This window comes from Aotus nancymaae, unplaced genomic scaffold (genome assembly GCF_030222135.1).
Source record: "Aotus nancymaae isolate 86718 unplaced genomic scaffold, 86718_ANA_hifiasm-v0.15.2.pri h1tg000076l, whole genome shotgun sequence".
In the NCBI taxonomy this organism is placed as follows: Eukaryota; Metazoa; Chordata; class Mammalia; order Primates; family Aotidae; genus Aotus; species Aotus nancymaae.
Window position 1 is genome coordinate 2,617,720 of NW_026988491.1, and position 22,478 is coordinate 2,640,197.

Genomic DNA, 22,478 nt, shown 5'->3' on the forward strand with positions numbered 1-22,478 from the left:
CGGAAGCATAAGCATCACCCTACACAGCCACCTGGGGGGCGCTTCCCTTGCCCCCTCCTACATGAGTCAGATGCAGGGTTCTTGGCCCCCGATGGATCTTTACCCCAAGGAGACACTGGGCAATGTTCAGAGAGATTTAATATTTTTTTTTTTGGTTGCCACAAGGGTAGGAGGTGCTCCTGGAATCTAGTGGGTGGAGACTAGTTGCCACCCTTACACCCCAGCAAAGAATTATCAGGCCAAAAATATCAACAGTGCCAAGGTTGAGAAATACTGAAATGACCCAACTTAGAACAGCATCCGCATACACAGACACACTCACACACACACACACTCGCATACTCATACACACTGATGTGCACACACACACTATGCACGTGCACACACACACACTCACACACACATCCCACTACAGCATCCAAGCCTACACCCCCATATCCCATAGAGACCGATGGAAAAAGAGGATGGAGTTGAGGAGAAGCAAAGAAAGCCAGCCCCACCCACAAATACACCACGTTCACCATTAACGTCATATTTATTGTTATTTAACTGCTCAGGAAAACATATACAGGTATATACAATATGCAGGAATACAGAAGACTGCACTTTACATATTTTTTTAAAAAAGAAAGAAAAAAATAACACTCAATTTCATGAGCTATTGTCACAGTCTTCCAACCAAGCATTTCAGAAATGAATTTCTTTTAAGAGTCAAAAAAGATTACAGGATTGCCTAACACACAGCAGAGTTAAGTTTTCATATTTTACATGTGCAATAACGTTTTCGTTTTCTTTCCCAAAGAGTTTGCTATGCAGTACTGATTACCAGTGTTCGGAGTCTCGTGTGTTGGGTGTGTTTTTCATTTACTTTTAATTCTTTCCATTAAACCCAATTTAATGAAATAACATCCTTTTGCTTAAGGCTATTTTTAAAGCTGTTTCATTCTGGGGTCGTGGGGAGCGAGAGAGTTTTTAAAACTTCGGGGGTTTCTGAGGTTGCCAGAACCATGAGCTAATTGGAAGAGTGTTGATGAATCAACGCTGGGAAAGTCAAAGACAAAAAGTTAAGACACTTTGCTCCCCGGCCTTAAGCAATTAAGGAGAAATCATTCCTGTTTCAAAAGTAAAATGACGAAGCTCTCAAACGGCTGTACACTGCAGAATCAGAGGGGACGTGGAGTTTTGCCCAGAATACGGTCAATTCTCCCACAGCCCGTGGTGGGGGAAAATTCCCTTCCCTTTCCATTCCTTTTGTGGCAGAATGCAGGAACGCAGGAACTGCCTCGGCTCACACCTTTCTCGCTGATCAATTCACGCCACCTGCTTTATCTGCCCTCTGCAGCCGGGGTTTGCCCCTGGTCAAGACTGCCCAGGCGGAGAACCACAGCCTCAGACCCCAGCCCAAAGGGCTGGCAGAAGGAAAGAGGGGAGAAGGGAGGGGAAAGAGTGAGGTTTTTCTGAAAGCTCCTCTCCCTCTGCTGAAAAGTTCTTTGAAATAAACAATGTGGGTGTTGTATGGGGAGCCCAGAGCCTTCCGGTCACTTGCTAAAAAAAGCTCGGATCTGCAAACTCTGAGGACCTGGAGGGGCGGGGGATGCTCCAAGTGGGGCGTTTTTAGTAACACATGCTCATTAACAAAAGCTGAAATTAAAAGTAAGTGTCACCGATTTGGGTGAAGTGATATCAGTCGTTTCTTGTCCGACCCACCCGGGAATCTATGCGTCCCCCCACCACAAGCCATAAATGGCTCTTGCGGGCATGGACGGGCACCCAGAGGTGCCCGTCCCTGCCAGTCACCACTCATCTCTGCTCACAGCAGTTCTTCCTTTGTGAGATGCTTGAGACATGGCTTTCATTTTGCAACAGGGTTGAGATTGCATCAAAAGTTGGGGAGGGGGCAGAGGAATTCCAGGGTTCCAAACTAAAAGGCCCAGGAATCAAAGTCATTTTGTTATATTCTCTTTCCCTGCTGTCCTCTAGCCCTCAGGAGTCTGCAGATCCCTGCAAAGAAAGGCACCCAGGCTCAGAGAAGGCTGGGCAGGCTGAGCAAGAGGGTGCCTCATCCCTCCCGGTGGGGGGTGGGGTGGGGGGGTGGCTGCCCAGGTTGGACTGGGGATGGGATGAGAGAGGTGGCAGAGATACGCACAGTCCCCTCCTTCTTCCCTGGGACGCCTGGCCAGGAACAGCTTTCGGAAAAGGGAACGGGCTAAGAACTCAGCCTCCTCCAACTCCAACGCCCCAGGCACAGCAAAAGCAGGAGCCTTGCCCCAAAGAAAGCAGGCTGGGAGCGTCCCATCCCCCATGCAGACCGAAGGCTGCTTAGCACAGCGTGAAAATGCAGGACTTGGATGTTTGTGAGGAGGCCCAGAAAAGGAGAGAAAACACCACTCTCAAACATTCTGACTCCTTCCCACAGAGCAGAGCCGGACACGTCCGCACGTCCATCGCATAGACAGACGGCTTCCCGCAGGAGAAAACAGAACCCGCGTGGAAGGGAACTGAAGGCTGAGCCCTGTGTTTGCAGGAACGAAAATATATCTATTTTCTTAGGGAACAGACAAAACAAAATCCCAGGCGGAATACCTAAGGGGGGCATTGTTTGGCTCCTGCCTGACTGATGACACTGGGTGTCAATATATAATACTGTGATGACAATCTGACTTTCACCCGGCAATATTCCAGAACTACTATTCTCCAGGATTTCCATTTTCATAAGCAGTGAACAAAGCAAAAAGAAAATAAAAGGGGAGGAGGGGAAAGAAAAGGAAAAAGAATTAAAAAAAGGAAAGCAACTCTTGTCTTATGAAATAACAATACTTGGACATACAGCAGCATGAAAATAAAACAAGGAAAGAGGTCATCTAAAAAATGTATGCCAAGATTACCGAAACATGGGGCGTAGCTAGAGGAAAGGCTTAAGCAAAAGTTTGCTGACTGTAGAAGGGTTAACACTGGTAACATACTGTGGCAGACAAGTTTCTTTTTTTAAAAAACTTTTGAGGTTTTCCTCCCCCCTTTAAATTAACCCTTTCCGGTCCATATGCCACTAAGCAGGTACCAACCTAGAGAAAAAAAAAAAATTCATTCACTCAGCAATAGTGGCCCTTTCAAATTAACAGAGGGGTGGGGTCAGGTTGAGGGGGAGGAGATAGAGACGGGGAGGGGAAGGGCCTTGCAGGGGAGGGGGTCTTTCTTGTCATTCAAGTTAGGGCGGCCACGAATGTCCCAAATCTGTTGGAGATGTCAGAATGCAGGGACCGCCAGGTGGGCACAGAGGCCCGAGCCTTGGCGTCACCCACGTCGTCTGTGCAGTGGACAGACAGGCACTGCAAGTGGCTGCCGGGCTGGGTAGCTGAGGCCTTGTTTGCAGGGAGGTCGTGGGCTGTGGAGAGAGAAGGGAGAAGGATATTAGTGGAACGTTCATCTATGACGGGCGCCATAATGGGGGCCACAGTGGCAGAGGCATAAAGAGAGGCATCGTCCACGCCCTCTTTCCACAGCCAAAGCTGGTCCCGGAGGATCTAAAAATGTTGTTTCAAATCCTCTTGCTGTTACGTCTGATTCATCTGTGAGATCTCAGCCAAGGGAAGACCCCCCGACACTCCCCATTGGGCCTCAGTTTTCCCATTGGGAAACATGAAAATGAGGCAGGATAAACCCAAGAGTTTGCCCATCTCTGATGCACCAGAGTTCCCAAAAGATTAACTGGACATGAGGTAAGTCAGGAATGCTTCCTGGAGGAGGAGCATCTAAACTGGGCGTCGAAGGATGTGTAGGAGTTAGCCGTATGCAGTGAAAGGGTGGAGGGGAGAACTGCCTGAGTCCAGAACACAGCCTATTTGTGTGTCATCCTCTGGACAGACATTTGCTCAGGGCCTACCATGAGCTGGGAGCTTTCTTAAAACATGCCAGACTGCCTACCAACCCCAGGGGATAAGGATGATCACCTCTACTTTATAGCTAAAACAACTGAGACCCAGAGAGGGACAATGACTTGCCCTGGGTCACACAGGAGAAAGTGTGGAGTCCCAGCACCTTCCCAGAGGAGCAGGAAGGATGGAGAAGGTGCCTGTGAATACCCAGCCCGCCACAGCTGAGCCACAGAGATTAGAGGCCCACAGCATCCCACGTCCCAAGCACCCCCCATGTGCTTTCCAAAAGCTCCCCTTTCAGCCCCCCTCCCACCTCTGAAGGTTCTGCCCCTCATTGGTGTGCAGGGCTGAGGCTCCATGGAAGCGGCTTTGAGAGTGGGGGCGTCGTGGGGCAGGAGCAGCCCTCCCTCCGGGGCACCTGCCTATGTCTTTCATTCCCTCCTACCCTCTGGCCTGAGCCTTCTCGTACTCCATGTGACACATGAGAAGTCTGAGCCCCAGAAAGGCACGGAAACTTTCCTGGGGTCAAACAGCTCCAACCTAACAGCTGAGAGACCCCAGGTCTAGCTCCACGAAGGGACCCGAGTCCAGTCCCCTCCCCTGAAACTGGCAGTGTCCACCCGGCTCATGCACCTCCATATGATGGCTAGTCAACCAGGCTGCTGATCTGTACAAGGTGTCTGTATAAACTGTAAAGTGCTGTCCTCACAAGGACAGAGGGTGAAGTGTTCAGAGCAGTAAAGACAGAGGATCTGGGCTCCCCAACCAGACCAGCACAAAAGCACCATTCTCAGCTGCTACATGAATGGACTCTGGGTGCCTGGGGTAGGGGAGTCTATTCCTCTCCTGTACCCTTAATGAAAATCCCATGAATCCCCTTCTCATTGAGTCACATGATGCCAGAAAACACCACAGATCACAGGGGTGCCTGTGTTAGGCATGTTTGAGGAGAAAGGAGTCTGCCAACCACTCACACCTTAGTATAAATTAGACCAGCGCAGGCAATTTGCAGGACTTCTCATTTACAGCTGTCATGTGACATTGGCTCTGTCCTGAGACTTGCCATATGTCAGTGAAGAGTCTCATTATTCCCATTTCCTAGAATCTGACTTTAGTGTGCCCAAGGTCCCACAGCTAGGAAGGGGAAGAAAGCTGGGTTTGAATACAGCCTGATGTCGGATTTCTGCCTCTGTAGAAGTGAGAAAAGCTGAAATTGGGGGTGGGGGGCTCTGCTCCATCTGAGGGAGCACACCCAGATACTGAACTCCACAACCAGCCTGACCTCAATCCTCTGTGCAAGCCCAGCCAAGGGCCCTGTGCCAGGCAGGAGTCACCCGCCCGCCCTGCCCTCTGGGATTAAGCAGGAAGCCTCCCCCAGGAACTGAGCTACAGCCTGCAGAGAAAATCCTCCCAGAGGGATGGGCCCAGGCAGCTGAGGACAGGCCATGACTAACTGGGCTTGGGGCCCCCACCCTGGAGCCCCAGAGACACCCAGCTTTGGAACCTGCACGCTGGGAGGAACCGGAGCTGGGGAGGAAGGAGCCTTCCTTGGCCCCTACCCTCATTCATGCAATTAACATGCAATTAACAGCTCCTCCTGGAGCTGACAGTGAGGCCAGGAAACAGTGTCTCTTTGTGACCAAAGCATGGTCACTTTGGAGTCACAGTCCCACTACCGTGTGGCCAAGGCTCTACCATGTTCCCTCTCTGGACCTCAGTTTCCCCACTGGTAACATGGGGATGATGTCGTCTCCCTTGATGACACAGAGAGACCCCCAAACAGTGCTGCCAGGACTAGAATTCATATCTGGGAGGGTCGGGAGGGTAGGAGGGCTTTGCAGCCACTTAGAAGCCCCTAAAGCCCCACTATTTCCAGGGGCCCAGCAAGGAGGGAATGATCCTGCCCATGAAACAGGAGCCTCTACCCCATTTCACAGAAGGAGAAACTGAGGCTGTGAATCCCAGGTTTCAAAGCTGGTTAGCAGTGGTGAAACCTGGGTGCTGTTAATACCCCACCCAGGACTTTCTGGGGAGCAGGTACCCCAGAAAGCTGAAGGCATCAGATGCAGGGTCTCTAGGAAGATAGCAGGCCCCGGATTCTGGCAGTACTGAGGCACAGTGCCCCAGCGTTTGCTCTTGAACCCATGCTGGCCTTGTTCCCAGTGATCCCCGCCCCCATCCTACCCCACTTAGTATCTCCAAAAGGAATTTTATTCCAAGCACTGCAAGATCCGGATTGGGATGGGGTGGAGGAAGTAGTATCTGCCACAGAGAGAGAGAGAACATCTGAAAGGGGGTCACTTCCCCCACTTTGCACACATTATCTCAAGGAATGAGCATAGCAATGCCTGTGCCCACTTTACAGATGAGGAAACAGACTCCGAGGGATGAAGCTCCTTGCCAAAGGAGAGACGAAATCTTTGCTCCGGGGCTGCAAGCACTCAGAAGGTGAAAGGAAGCCTCACCTGGAAGGTGAAAGAAAATTCCTGAGCAACACGCAGGGACAGAGGAAGTGGAGTCTGCCAGGTGATGGGTAGGACAGACCCAAATGGCCAGATTTTCTAAAGATGTTTTCATCCCCAAGTTACAGACACAAGCCTGCAGTGCACTAACGCCAGAAACCATTGCTATTCTTATTAGGAGTGGATTTAATGAGGCCGTGCCAGGCACACTACCGAATGCTTCCATGTATTATCTAATTCCACCCCCCAGCAAGCCCATCAGTGGCGGTGCCCCTTCTCCCCACCCTGGCAGGGCCACCCTGGGCTCAGAGAGGGTGAGGGGCTTGCCAGAGGTCACAGAGCAAGGGTGCCAGACTCCCCAGCCTCCGCCCAGGACGAGCAAGAGAGCCAACCAGTCTGGTATCCACAGGGAGCATTTTTAAGAGAGAATATTATTCTTCAGTTCTTGACAACCCAAGCATGACCAAACTCATCCTCCCGCCGGATTCATTCGAGCTAGGGGGACCTAACACACCCTCAGACCACGGCTCCCAGGGCGGCCGAGTCGCTGCCGATAAATCAGTCCCACGGAAGCCGCCTCAAGTCACGGCCTGCCCCAGCTCGAGAGAGGCCCTCCACCTCCGCTCCCTGGGGCAGCAAGCATGTCAGCCCCCACGCCAGGACCCAGATATAAAACCACCCCCTCGCTGAGCTCCCAGGGTTGGGGGAGAGACCCTGGAGTCACTCAGCACCCGGCACTGGCAGGCACCACAGAACCTGGTGAGTGCTGCTCTGTTTTTCATTTGATCGTCAGCCTCCCCCATCAGACTGTGGCCACGTGGAGTGGGGCAGGTTTGGCCCGTTCACCTCCGGACCCTGCACACACCAGGCCCTCAGCTGGGTCCAGTGCACTGATTGTGAAGCGCCCTTCATTCCCATTTGACAGATGAGAAGACTGAGGCTCCAAGGGGCAGGAGCTGGCCAGGGGTCACCCGGGGCCAGGCCACCAGCTCTAGGAGTAGCACTCCCTTCTCAGTCCGGGATTCCCAGCTGGTCAGGCCAGGGTCAAATCCCAAATGCCCCGTACCTGGGCAGCTCCTGTCTGCAAAGCCACAGTTCTTCTCATCTGCAACTCGGGGGTGGTGATTCCTGCTGAGCGCGGCTAAGAACAGCGTGGGGGGACCTCACCAGAGAGACCGGCGACACCATGGGCATGCTGGGGGGTCAGTCCCAGAGGCGGGGCATTGTCCTCTCAAAACAGATAACCCTGTGTGTGCCTCACCCAATTCAGGCAGCACAGGGGGGCCTGGGGGAGGCGTCTCAGGTTCTTGGGGACCGATGGACATGCCTACCCAGCAAGGAGAGACTGCAGGACACTTTGTAAGGACAGCTATGGCCAGAAAGAACCACCTCATGCCCCACGCCCAGGGTCAAGGCAAAGCCCCCTCTCAGCTTTTCTCCACAGCACAAGTCATCGCCGATCCTCCAGCCTCTTCCCACTACCCGTCACCCGGCCCTGAACACCGCGGCACTTCATTTGGTCATCATGCCACAGAGGTTTGGGCTGCCCCTAGCTCACCCCGCTGCGATCACGAGACCCAAGTCAGATTCTGTCTTCCAAACTTCTCCATCCACAATGGAGACAGTCAGTTCCATTAAGGGAAGGAGAGAACCAGGAGCAGGTGCCAAAAAGGCAATCGTGTGAATAACTCAAGTCACTCCGTTTCTCTCACAGGGTTCAACCAGGATAGCAGCCACTGTCCGTGGAGCAGGGAACCTTTGCGCATATCACTTCAGTTCTCAGAACCTTGATTCTAGGAAATGCGGGAAATAATAGGACCCGCTGTCATGGAGGTAGTTGGAGAATGAAGTGAAATGATCCATGCAAAATGCTTAGCACGTGGGGCGCTCCTGCCAGTGCTGGCTATGAGTAAGTACGGCCTGTCACCGTTGTTGGCCAGCCTGCAGGTGACAGTGGGGACCCACAGGGCCGGGCCTGGAGAGGGCTGAGGGACCCTTCTGCAGGCTGTGTCTGGGGTGAAGGGAGAACGGAAAAGAGGGGACGTTTACCTGGGGATGTTTTTAAATTTTGCTTCTGGAGATGCCGCCCACCCATAGAGGGGGCCGAGTTTTCTTTTCTTCTTTAAAGTCAGCAAAACAGGCCTCGTCATGCTCTGTACTAAAATCCCCAGACTGGGTTCCGATGTGGGTGAGCCAAGTGCTCCGGCGTCGTGAGCCGGGCGGAGGTGGCTGCCACCTCCCACCGCAGGCAAAGGGCTACCTCGGGGGTTTTCCCAGCCACGGTGCCACCACTGAGCCCCAGGGAAAAGGAGACTTCTGACCCTGCCACCTCCCGCCCTGCTGCCTACCCAAGGGAAGACCAGGAGTATTCAGGGGGAAGGACAGAGCCCAACGACCGCCCATATCAAGGGCTCTCTGGGATGCTAACCTCAGCTGTAATATGGGAACAGTAAGAGAACCTACTTCGCAGGCTGCTGGGAGGATTACGTGAGATGACAGCTGGAAAGCCTTCAGCATACAGTGAGCCCTCAAGAGAGGGTAGCTGCTTGGACACTTACGATTCTTTTCTCATTGTTGTTTTTCTTTTAGAGACAGTCTCCCTCTGTCACCCAGGGTGGAGGGCAGTGGCATAGCTCACTACAACCTCAGCCTCCTGGGCTCAAGTGATCCTCTCACCTCATCCTCCCAAGTAGCTGGGACTATATGTGTGCACTACCAAACCCAGCTAATTTTTTTAAAATTTATTTTGTAGAGATGGGGATCTCACTATGTTGCCGAGGCTAGGCTTGCATTCCTGGGTTCAAGCAATCCTCCCATCTCAGTCTCCCAACGTGGCTGGCAACATTTTTCCTTCTAATCCTCTAACCTGGTCCTACTGTTGCTCTTTACAGATGAACTGAAAGACGGTCCAGAGAGTCAGAGCCTGATCAAGGTCACATGGACTCAGAGGCAGAGGCAGGCCTACCATCCAGCCCCAGATTTTTGTTCTGTTTTTTGTAGAGAGGGGGTCTCACTGTGTTGCCCAGGCTGGTCTCAAACTCTTGGGCTCAAGTGATCCACCCACCTCGGCCTCCCAAAGTGCTGGGATTATAGGCGTGGGCCACCGCGCCCAGCCCACTCTTACTGTTCTAGGCACAGGAGGCAGCCAGAGCTAGAAGTGCTGTGTGCTAGCTTCGTGCCATGGGGCAGTTTCTTCCTCCCTGTCGGTGCTGGGAGCCGCCAAAGCTGGGGTCAGGGTGCAATCCCAGGCAGAGCCGGAGAATGAGAATTCCAGGCGTATTTTTAACTCGGAGCTTATGTAAGAAGCAGTGTGGGCCCCAGCACACAATAGCGGATGACTCTCGCCCAACTCACCCTCGCCGGATTCCGACAAAGGGAAATGTATTTTTGTTTTTCCTTTATTTGGACCTGGTGCGGGGAGACACTGGCTTCTGTGACAGCTGCCACTCAACTGGGGGCCTGGGCCACTGGGCCTGGAAGCTGAGGCAGGTCTGGTGGCCACAGGGCTGAGCCACCCCCTCTTGGGGCCTTTGTGCTACAGCCAGGGAGTCCCTTAAGCCCCCCACACTTATCTGTGACCCCCAGACCTTGGGAGCTTTTCTGTTTCCCATCTCCTTAGAAGGGCAGGTCCACTGCCTCCAAGACAGCCCCAGGCACTCCAGGCCACTCTTCTGCCTTCCCTGCCCCCACAGTCAGCCCAGGCACCAGGGAGGGAAGAGGATCTTCCAAATCTGCCCACTTCGCTCCTGCCCACATACCCACCCTGGCCCACACGCCCACCGTCTCCTGCCTGCAGCTGCCACCTTTCCTGGCTCTCTGCTTCCACACTGCCCTCCAAACCTGTGAGCTGGGGGAGTTTCCTGAAGCATCAACCAGAGCAGACCTGTCTCCTGCTTGAACCTTCCATGGCTCTCCAGTGCCCACCCCCCCAGCTTTGCATGCCCCTAGCCTGATTCCCTCTCGGGCCTCCGACCTCATCTCTCAGCGCTCCCTGCTCCACTGCAAGCCCCAGTTAGACATTCCCTCAACAGAGCCCCAATTCTTTCACCTCCACACCTGGCTGCTGAGGTTTCTTCTGCCTAGAGCACCGCCCCTCCTCACCCCTGCTGACTCCTACCATCTTACCTGGCTATCAACTCCCTGGCGATGCCTCTCTAACGCCCCTACTCTGAGATGTGTACCCTTCTCTCCCTGCTGGCAGATGGCGCTCCTGGCCCCGGCCACCATGACGGTAATGACACCACTAGCTGCGGCCTGGCTTGGATGCCGGGATGTCCTCACACATCTCGCTGTGGCAGAGGGGTGTTCTGAGGTCAGAGACCCTCACCAACAGGCCACTGAACACAGAAAACACCATGGGGGACCTTGGAGTCAGATGACCAAGGTCTGTAACCAGGTCCCTGGCATTTTTCCCAGCAGCTGAACCTTGGGTAAGTCACCTTCCCTCTCTAAGCTTTCACCTTTCTTCTCTGTGAATGGGAAGAGGATGGAAATTGTTACCAGTTCTCAGGGCAGACAGAAGTCACAGGAGTAGAGTCTTGCTCCGTAGAAAGTACAGTCACAAGCTATTTTTTTTTTAGACAAGGTCTAGCTCTATTGCCCAGGCTAGAGTGCAGTGGCGTGATCACAGCTTACTACAGTCTCCAACTCCTGGGCCCAGGCAACCCTCCCACCTTAGCCTCCCAAGTAGCTGGGACTACAGGCGTGCACCACCACACCCAGCTAACTCTTGTATTTTTTTGCAGAGATGGGATTTCACCATGTTGCCCAAGCTGGTCTGGAACTCGTGAACTCAGTCTTCCCCAAAGTGTCTCGGCCTCCCAAAGTGCTGGGATTACAGGCGTGCACCACCACACCTGGCTAATTCTTGTATTTTTTTTGTAGAGATGGGATTTCACCATGTTTCCCAAGCTGGTCTCGAACTCATGGGCTCAAGCAAGCCATCTGCCTCCTAAAACGTTGTATTACAGGCATGATCCACCATGCTCGGCAGTCACGGGATTTTTACTGAAGTGCTAAGACCTGTCTCCAAGAACCCACCACTGAGAAATGTGGGAGACTTGATCCCTGTGGAGATGACCCCCACGGCCCAACTAGAACCCATCTGCGTGGACCCACAACCCCAAGAATGACCCCGCCTTGGCTGTCTGTCCACACTTGATCCCTGGGCCACGTCCCCTTCTCCAGAAAGATAGATGAGGCCTGGGAAACTCAAGGAAACAATGCACTCAGGGGCAGGAACTGCAAATCTCAGCCAACATCAAGGATCAGAAAGAGGGTCTACATGGCCACCAACCGAGCAGGGAAACAGCAAACCTGAAACTTCACAGCTGGTTCCCATCCCAGCCCTCCCCGACACCTGGCAGCTTAGAGGCTGTCCCAACTCTGAGCTTGAAGGCCTGAGTTCAAAACCCACCACGGTCTCAATCTCAACTCTGCCCCTCACCAGTTCTGTGATCTTGGGCAGGTCAACTTGCTGAGCCTCAGTTTCCCTATCTGTAGAAGGGGATAACAATCCCTCCATGGAAGATGGCCTGGAGATTCTGAGGGCAAACATGCCCATGTGCTCCCCCTTCTTGACACACAGTAGGCACCTACTAAGTATTTGCTAAATGTTTTAATGAATGACTCACATTTTCATGTCAGCTTTGTCACCTCGCTTGCTGTGTGGCCTTGGGCAAGTCACTCCCCCTCTCTGGGCCTATCTGGGCCTCTCTAAAATGACTGATGGTTTGGATAAATGTACAACCCTCCCCCCAAATCCCTTCTATCCCTCTGGAGCAATCAGATTTCACATTTGGGCTGGGCCAGGTAGCTCACATGTGTAATCCCAGTGATTTAGGAGGTGGAGGTGGGTGGATTCCTTAAGGCCAGGAGTTCAAGACCAGCCTGACCCCATCTCTACAAAACAATTTTTAAAAGTTAACCAGACAACAGCCGGCCATGGTGGCTCACACCTGTAATCCCAGCACTTTGGGAGACCAAGGTGGGCTGATCACTTGAGGTGAAGAGTTCATGACCAGCCTGACCAACATGGTGAAACCCCATCTCTACTAAAAATACAAAAACTAGCCAGGAGTGGTGGCACATGCCTGTAATCTCAACTACTTGGGAGGCTGAGGCAGCGGAATCACTTGAACCCAGAAGGTGGAAGTTGCAGAGAGCTGAGATTGCACCACTGCACTCCAGCCTAGGCGACAGAGCAAGTCTCTGACTCAAAAAAAAAAAAAAAAAAATTAACCAGACATGATGGTGCATGCTGGTAGTCCCAGCTGATTGGGATGCTGGGGCAGGACGATCTCTTGAGCCTAAGAGATTGGGGCTGCAGTAAGCTGGGATCATGCCACTGAACTCCAGCCTGAGTGACAGAGCAAGACCTTATCTCTAAAAATAAATAAATAAATCAATAAGTTTACACCGACACACTAGCCCATTTCACAGCAGAGGACACTGGGTCTCAGGGAGGGGATGCCACAGGCCCAGGGTCACTCAGCCGGCCAGCCACAGAGCCAGGGTCACGCCCAGGGATGTCTGATGTCAAAGCGTGTGGTTTTTATCAAAGTCGCGTGAAAAGCGAAACACCTTTGGCCAAAGTGACTGGCGTGACCTCTCCCACCCTACCCCAACCTCCAATTTCTCTCTTGCAAGCATTCTCCTCCTTTCTCAATCTGTCTCGTTCTTTCTCTCTCTCTCTGTCTTTCTCCCTCAAGTCTTGCTCTTGTCACTCTCTCTCTGTCCATCATCCATCATCCTCCCTCTCCCTCTCTCTTTCGCTTTCTCCTCCTCCATCCATCTCTCTCTCCCTCCCTGTCTCCTTCTTCCCTCTCCCTCTCATTCTCTATTTCTTATTTCCATCTTTCTGTCACACACACACTTTTTGGGGGAAAAAAAAACCAGAGGGTCACAGACGGGATGAGAACTTCCCAGGGTGACACAGAAGCTAAGGACAAACCTGACACCCCCCGCCCCTTCAACGCTTCTTCCCTCACCACTGATGGTACCCAAGTTTCAGCTACAACCCTCCCCTATCTGACAGGAGGCAGCACGTGGTGGGGAAGGGGTCTCCCGGGGGCAGGGAGGGCCTGCATTCCCCTTCTGCCCTGGGCACAGGGCCAGGTACAAAGACAGCCCCCCAACTAATGATGGGGTGGAGGGCCCTGCAAGGCCCCCCCTTTTCAGGCCCCACGAGGGTGGAGCAGGGGCCTCGAGCTGGCCGCTGCAGCAGTGCAGTCTGGTGAGAGGCTGGGTCAGGCCCCTGGAAGCCTTCGGAAATTAATTTGAGTTGACTTGGCTGAGGGCAGCTGTCATTTAGATTGAGAACTGGCCGAAGGCTCCACGGAGGAGAGGCTGCAAGGGCATCATCGGAACCAGGCTGCCAGGAGCTGGGGGCAGGACCGGGGAATGCGGGGGCTGCTGAGTCCTGGGGACTGTCCCTGGCCCTGAAGGAGGGGATGGGGTGGCGCGCGACAGCCGCGGACAGCAGAGTGGACAGAGCTGGCTCCTCAAACTGGGCCCGGGCATCTCTGATCGGGCTCCTTGTCCTGCCTGGCACCTCCGGACATGCAGCCAGTGACCTGTGACAGATGCAGCCCTGCACACCCCCAGGCCACTCCTGACCTGCATGCTGCGAGATATGACAGGCCCGGGGGCCGGAGAGCCAGTCGCTCAGCCTGCACCTTCCGACTGACCGTGGCATCGCCAGGGATCTTAGGCAAGAACACAGCCTGTCGGTTCTGGGGAAATTCACTCCTCTGAGCCTCAGATTCCTCATCTGTGAAATGGGGATGGAGACAGTTTCATTCTTACAGGAGGGAGGAAAGTGCTCAGCACAGTGCCAGGGACCAACTACAGCCCATAAATAGTAGCTGCCACTCTGGAGAGACTCTCAGATAGTATCCTAGCACTTGCTGGTAGCACTGGAAATGCTGGTAACAGTATTACCAGGAAGTACTATGATTCTATCTGAGATTCTCTCCACCCCTGTCCCAGCACAGCCTCTCTGTTTTCTTGCTTTCTTGCCCAAGATTCACCCACATAGTGTCAGACCGCATGCTGGGTGGCCCTGGGCGGTACGCTGCCCCTCTCTGAGCCCCAGCATGTTCACGTAGAAACTGGAGCAACTTAACACTCGCTGAGCCCCTAGCATTCTGCCTGGCAAGTGGAAAGCCATTCAACAAATAATGATTTTTATTTATATAAAGAAACACGCCAGGCGGGGTGGCTCACGCCTGTAATCCCAGCACTTTGGGAGGCCGAGGCGGGCAGGTCACGAGGTTGGGAGTTGGAGAGCAGTCTAGCCAACATAGTGAAACCCTGTCTCTACTAAAAATATAAAAATTAGCTGGGTGTGGTGGTGGGTGCCTGTAATCCCAGCCACTCGGGACGCTGAGGCAGGAGAATCACGTGAACCCAGGAGGTGGAGGTTGCACTGAGTCGAGATTGCGCCAGTGCAGTCCAGCCCAGGCGACAGTGAGAGACACCATCTCAACAACAACAACAACAAAGAATGAGTAGCAAGCTTTTCAGGAAGAGAAGGCGAAAGGAGCACTCCAAACCCAGGCGTGACTCCTTCCAAAGAACAAGAGACTGGCCCAGGGACCCTGATTTGGGGATGGGTGTGAAACAAGAGAAGAGGAGGCTGCAAAATTCAAGTGAGGTCAGTCACGGAGACCCTGGAAGAAGTTAAGCCTTGTTCCTGCCAACCATGGGGAGCCTAGGAAGGCTTCTGAGCAGAGGAGGAGCATCTAGATTCCATCAAAATTAATAAAGAGGCTTGCACCTCATCCATCTAGCCTTGCCACAGAACACCTGACTTAGAAACACACTCCCTTACTGAGAACCGAGTCCCTGTGTTCTCCAACTCTGAGCAAGGTGAGGGAAAAGAGTCCTACTCCCACCGGAACTGTACCTTCAGCTGTTGACCCATGCTCTCACTGGACTGGCCAGGTGCCCAAGGCGCTTCCAAGTCAGATCCTCTCACTTGAGGCCCCAAGAAATTCAGCTTAGTTCCTAATTCCAGCCCTGCCACACCCCAAGTGGTGATCTCTATGAGAGACTCCACCTGCCTGTGCTCCTGCTTCCCCTCTGCCCAATGGATGTGATCATCATGCTCCGTGCATGGCATCACCAAGTCCTCTCTGAGGCTACAGGTAGGGAGTCAGAAGCCTGAGAGGAATGGGGACCCGTGCCAGGTCACCCAACAGCGAGCAGAAGGGCTAAGGGCAAGTCACTTAATCTCTCTGTGCCTTGGTTTCCCCATCTGTGAAACGAGATCTTAGACTTACCGGGTAGGGCTGCTGAGACAATGACATATGATAATGTTAACAATAACATAACTACAGTACCTATCACATGATCATTCTTTCAAACTCACTAATTCCTCACTGTCACCCTGGAGGAAGCACCTATTCTCCTAGCCCCATTTATCAGATAAAGACCCTGCCAGAGTCGGCCCACTACAGCCCCCAAGTCAAAACTGGCCCATTCCTTGTTTTTGTAAATAAAGTTTTATTGGAACACAGCCCTGCTCATTTGTTTACATTTTGTTTATGGCTGTTTTCCTGGAGGTGCATCAGATTGTACGCATTGGGCAGAGTTCTCCAGAGAAATGGTGAACCAAGTATCTGGGCATGTCATGACCCAGTCAAGGTAATGCATAAAATTAACCATCACAGTGTATAAGCCACAAACCTAAAATATTTGCTATAGATAGGTCGCTTTGCAGACAAAGTGTGCTGACCCTTGAACCTGAGGCTCAGAGAGGTGATGTCACTTGTCCAAGTTCATGTAAGAGGAGGCTGCAAGCCAGGCACCCAGTAGGTGCTCAGTCCATGTGTCTGATCTATGAAGATTCGTGCTGTCACTTTTAGGGAGTCAGAAATGTCCTTGTCATTTGCTATGTCCCTCATCTTCCTTTGTGAGCTACAGCAGAAACCTCTCTGTCTTTCTACTTAAAAATCAATAGTACGTTATTAGGAGCAGAGGGTTGCTGTTAAAAAAAAAAAATCATTCCAGAACACATCCACAAAAAAGGAGAAAGGTGGGTTTTCTGAGGCCGAGTGAGTCACTCACGCCAGGCAGGAGGGGGACTCGGGCGGGGCTCCCAGCACTTACCCCTGCAAGGCCTCTGAGGACCCCTGTGCAGGCTACATGGCCTGCCCAGCAAACAGCAGCTCGGCCTCAACTCTGACAGCGTGATGGGCAAAGTGGACAATGACCAGCTAGGCAAGTGCGAACTGAGTGGACAGTGCTGGGCAGAGCAGTAACCCGGGGCTGGCCCGGATTCTCTCGACGACAGCCCTATGAGAACCAAGGCCACCCAGCAATAATGGCTGAGCCTGGATTCGAACCGTGGTCTATGTGAGTTCAGAGACTGTGTCTTCTTGCCCACCCCTTGGTGGGTGCCTGGTGCAGGAGGTAGAGACAGGGGGAGCCGCAGCAGGTGGTCTGGGCTTAGAAGGAGCTGGCTAATTACTTCCATTAAAACAACAGGGAACAAAGTCCCTGGGGTACCTGTGCCTGGCACAGCCATCCTCAGAGGCAGCCACCCTAGGGTTCATGCAGATCCAGCCTTTGGCTTTCCAGGAAGAAGCGCGCCTGCCACAAACAACCCCCAGCTTGCTTTCCCTCTGGAATGGGCTCCTCTCCCCAGCTCAGGAAGGTGAAGCCAGGCTCTGCCAGAAGCTGGGCTCTGCTGGAAGCTGGCTATGTGGTTTCAGGAGCATCACTTGCCTTCTCTGAACTGACATCCCCTTTGAAAGTGGCAGGAGTGTCAGCTGCCATGACTGTGACTCCGTGACCTAAAGATGCCACCCAAATGGGTGTTCCCCACCCCAAATTATCCTGTGGACTGCTGGAAGATATTTGCCGGTCTCCAGCTTGGGGGTGGGAGAGAGAACTGGGCGATGCTGACTGGCTTGGCTTTCCATGCTCCGGCTGGGCCTGCAACACCCAGCGTCCTGTGAAGGTGGGGTGTGGTCTCTAAGGGGAAGGAGGGGCCGCCACACTCCTTGCAGCAGGAAGTGTGGGAAGAGGCGGGTGCAGGGCAGCGAGGTAAGTGACTAAGTCAACCCTGGCCTCACCTTCTGTCAAATTTTCTCCAGACAAGACAAATTTTGCAACACCTATACCCCACCTCTCAGAAGGATTTTCTGGATTTGGCCTGTCTCTGGTATAGAGAAGCAGGATTAAGACCCAGTACCTCTTCTTCCAAGGGCAGAAGTGACAGCCCCTTGTCCCTGTGGTCTTCTGAGGATGGCAGACCCAGACCTAGGAAGACTGGGCTGGCAGGTACCATTTATTAGGGAAACCAAAGCCACAGAGGGATAGGTCAAGGGCAGAAATGTGACTGGATCAGAGGATTACAGCCCTACTGCCGAAGCCAGCACTAGACCCGCGCCCGCCGCCCCGTCCCAAAGGCTTGACCATGGAGTTTGTAGTACGCTGTCACCAAGGAGTGGCTGCACTATACCTGTCATTTCTCCCCTCTTCCTGGACCACCACTTTCCCTTCCCTCTTCACCTGGCTAACTCTTCTCCATCTTCCTTCACCAAGGAGGTCTCTTTGAGTCCCTTAGTGGGCTGCAGTGCCCCCCATCCTGTGACATCTCACACCAATCGTAATTGTGCTAAACTTTTCCTGTTTGTCCTGCTCTCTGCCGTGGCCCCAAGAGTATGAGTTCCATGAAACCGGGAACCTTGTCTCATCTATTTACTTCCTACTCCGACACTGGCACCTGGCATAGGGTAGGCCCTCATGTACTGACTACATCAATTCCTGGGAGCAGAAACAAGCCCTAAAGAGTCCCTAATATGAGAAAGACTCAAACCACATCACCTGGGCCTCCAGACAGACCCAAAAAGGAGCTTTTCAAGGCTTCCTGGGTGCCCATAATACAAGACTTCGTTGGAATGCTTGTCAAATCTACTGAGAGGGGCCACACCCTCTCACAAACCACCTAGAGATTGAGGAGTTACAGCCACTTGCTTCCCAGCCAACAGACTTCCTTCAAAGTTTGAAGGTCGGGCTTCTTGTTTATTTTAGACCCTGCCAGTGTGCGCAACCCCAAAATGGAGGTGCCTGTAATAAAGACAAAAACACGGGAGTCCCCTAGCATGAGCTGACCAGTGCCAGCAATTTCCTCCTGTCGGGGTGATCACCCGGAAAGGCCACTCTCCCAACCAACACGCCACCCAGCCTGGAGACTGGACCTGCAGGGATAATCTCTGAGATGAGTTTTAGGTCAATTTCAAGCATGGAAATCGGTGAAATTACCCTCCACTGCTCCGACATCATCTCTGGGCAGGAAGGGTGGGGTGGGTGGAGGTTCTGTTGGTTGAGGGTTTTGTGGGGGGTTGGCAAGAAGGAAAAGAAAAAAGAGAAGGAGAGAGATGGTATCAGCACATTGGAGGGTAACGTAACTGATTTTTCCCAGGGAAGAGAACCAACCGCATGCCAGGCACTATTCTAAGCATTTCATATATATTACTTCATCGGGTCCTCCCTTCAAAGGCAGAGGCTGTTGTTCCTTTTTAAAGGATGCAGAAACAGGTTCAGAGACGTGGGGCGACTTGCCCAACACCACACAGCGAGGGAGCGGCCGACTCAGGATGAAGCCGTATCAGTTCCCAAAGCCTCTTCTACTTTTGCCCCACGCCAGAAAGAGAGAGACAAGGAGAGGAGGAAGGAAGAAGGGAGAGGAGGGAAGGAAAAAATAAAACATGTCTCCCACTCTCCCAAATGCCCATCATCATGCCTTCCCCCTTGGCCCACTGACTCTGCATCTGGAAACACCTTCCTGTTTCTTGGATTGCCACAGGCGGTAAGAGATGGGCACATTCATCCAGGAGTTAGGGAGGGGGGTCTGATCCAAGCCACCCCTCACCCACTCACAGGGTCTCAGCCTGGAGAACCAGCCCCAGGAAGGGATGCAATGCAAACGAGAAAAGCATTTACCCTCCTAGGCAGAGCTCACCCACCTGAGCAAAACTCCTGCAGACGTGGTTTCCAGCTGCCTGTGGGTGGAGCTACAGAGAGTGTTGCCTGGTGTCGGTTGCCAAGCAACAGGCCTTCACCCAAGGACCCACCCAGAGTTCATACACTGGGGTATGACAAGCAGAAGGCTTGGGAGCTCCTACAAGCTCTATGAGTCTAGAGAGTTGGGCTGTTCACCATAGTAGCCACTAGCCACATAGGACTTTCACATTTTTTAATAAAATTTGAAAACTGGCCGGGCATGGTGGTGCACGCCTATAATCCCAGCACTTTGGGAGGCCAAAGCAGGAGGATCACTTGAGCCCAGGAGTTTGAGGCTGTAGTGAGCTATGATCATGCCACAGCACTGCAGCCTGGCCCACCTGGTACGATCCTGTCTCTAAAAAAAATTTAATTAATTAATTAATTAAAAATAAATTTCTCACTCATGACTAGCAATATTTCAGGTGTTTGACAGCTGTGTGTGGCCAGTGGATACTGCATAGGACAGGGCCTGTGGAGGACATTCCCATCATCGCAAAAAGTTCTATGGGACAGTAGTGATCTAGAAAAATAATCTACAAAGTCTCTCCCAATGTGCAGGACAACTGGTTCTCTTATAAAAGCCAAGCCCCATCAGTTTCAAATAGGCAGGTTCCATAGATGGATGTAAATTCGGGGCTGAAAGGAACTGGTCATCTTTTCTAGGATTATCAACCACCAAAACATATTTCACCTTGAGTCCACAGCAGACATTGCTAATCAACTACAGCACTCCCTCCTAAGGAACCTGGTCACAGCTTTAGAGTCTTTCTCGCTGCAATGCTCCAGGTAGCCAAAACTAATCGATCAAGATTAGCACTTGATATTAAATCTGTAATCTGACCTATTGCAATCACAAAGAGAGAGAAACTGAGGCCCAGTGAAATAAGTGAATTGCCTGAGGTCAGATGATGAGTCAAGGTAGGACAGGATTAAAACTCACACCCCCAGCCTCCTATTCTCCCCATCATGCCTCCCTCATTAAAGCACTGGATGGCGGAAATCCACAATCCTCAGAAATGAGGCTTGGAAATGCAGTGACTGGGGATGAAGTAGAATGATGATAATAACAGCAGCAATAATATGAAGGATGCCCATTTTTTAAATCAGCTGCTATGTGGCCAGCCTCAAGTCTCAGTTTTCACCGGCACCTTCCTTTATTCTCATGCCAGTCTAAATGTATGCATTAGACTATCCCCCAGATGATGAGGAAAAGGAGAGTCGAGGGTCCAGAGAGACTCGCCCAAGGCCACACAGTCACTAATTGGCAATCATAATCCAATACTGACAACGAGCATCCAGGTTGTTCAGCACTGACCACACACAATTTCACAGTCCTCATCCTAACCTAGAGAACGCAGTCTAAGCTTCATCTTACAACCTTCCCTCCCAAATCCTTTCTGGCCAGCACAGCAGATAGTTCCCATAATCCTTAGCCATGAGGCAGTGCAAATGCTGGCTGGGTGTAACCCGGATTTTAGAACCACTGAAAGGATGATGGAGAGAGAGAGATTCTCATTACTCCAGATTCACAGTCCATAAACAGACGGGGGTTTGAAAGGCAGCTATTTCCAGGTCAAAGAACTGAGGCTCAGGGAAGAGAGGACTGAGGTGGCTCCCAGTCCAGTGCATTTTTCAACACATAAATTTCTGGAGACGACTCTGGGGCCCTCCCAGGCAGAGAATCACATGAGTTCAGGATCCATCTCTGCCTCGTCCCAGCTGTGTGACTTTGGACAAAGCACTTTCCCTCTCTGGGCCTCAGTCTCCCTGCAATGGAAGTAACAGTCCTGCCTCGATCAAAGAACACACAAAAAATTTAAAGATACAAGCAGAAACTGAAAAAGGAATGATTATCACCTGAAATTCACACTACAAACCTGTATTTTATTTTATTTTATTTTATTTTATTTTATTTTATTTTTAGAGACAGGGTCTCACCTTGTCACCCTGACCAGAGGGCAGTGATACGATCACAACTTACTGCAGTCTCAACCTCCCAGACCCAAGCACGCCCCCACCTCAGCCTTCCCAGCAGCTGAGACTACAGGCATGAGCCACCATGCCTGGCTATTTTTTTGGGGGGGGTCTGGCTATGTTACCTACGCTGGTCTTGAACTTCTGGCCTCAAGCAATTCTTCCCACCTCAGCCTCCCAAAGTGCTGAGATTACAGGCATGAGCCACTGCGCCCAGCCAATTAGAGACAGGGTCTCACTCTGTCATCCAGGCTGGAAGGCGGTGGCATGATCATAGCTCACTGCAACCTCTGTCCCCAGGGATCAAGCAATCCTCCCACCTCAGTCTTCCAACTAGCTGGGACTACAGGCACATGCCACCATGCTTGGCAATTTTTTTAATTTTTTATAAAGGTTGGTAGGGGGTCTCACTACGTTGCCTAGGCTGGTCTCAAACTCCTGTCCTCAGGCAATCCTCCTACCTCAGCCTCCCAAAGTGCAAGGATTATAAGCACGAGCCACCACACCTGGCCTTTTTTCATTTTTTAATGGTTGAAAAAAATCAAAAGAAGATACTTCATAGCAAATGAAAATTATATGAAATCCAAATTTCAGTGTCCATAAAGTGTGATCAGAACATAGCCACGCCCATCCATTGGGACACTGTGACTGCCTTTGCATGACAAGGACAGGACTAGGTAGTTAAGTAGAGACTTTATGGCAGGTAGAGTCCAAAATATTTACTATCTGACCCTTTACAGAAAGTGTGCCAACTCCTGTGTTAACTCATTCAATGCTCAAAGTTACCCCCTTTTTAAAGATGGGGAAAACTGAGGCTCAGAGAAGGGAGGTAATTTGCCCAAGGTCCCACAGCTGGGGGAAAGTGTTATTGCTGGGGCTTGAACTCCTGGGGAGGAAATCCTACATGCTGGATTTCATTGCCCGATATTGATTATTGGAATCTTCCAGAGATTGGAAGAGACAGGTGTCAGGCCACTCACCTACTGGAAAAATCAATCCCAGTATTATTTGCCAAGGTTTCTCAGATACAAAATAAGGACAGAGGAAAGGGGCTGTGGTGTGTGTCCTCCTGCCTGGCCCTCCCTAGTGCTCTCTGCCTTGGGAAGAAATCTCTGCTGTGGATTTAAGTCCTGGCGACAGGGCTTTCTCAGGC

The 22,478-nt window shown here is 52.0% G+C and overlaps 1 protein-coding gene across 1 annotated transcript in view; it reads right to left on the reverse strand.

The window, feature by feature from the left end:
• Positions 1–516: 516 nt before the first annotated feature.
• Positions 517–22,478, reverse strand: part of MN1 (MN1 proto-oncogene, transcriptional regulator) — a 50,320-nt gene continuing 28,358 nt past the window's right edge. Inside the window, exon 2 of the mRNA XM_012464918.3 lies at positions 517–3,382. Coding sequence (XP_012320341.2) covers positions 3,201–3,382 — 182 coding nt within the window. The 3' untranslated portion in view covers positions 517–3,200. The remainder of the gene's footprint in view (positions 3,383–22,478) is intronic.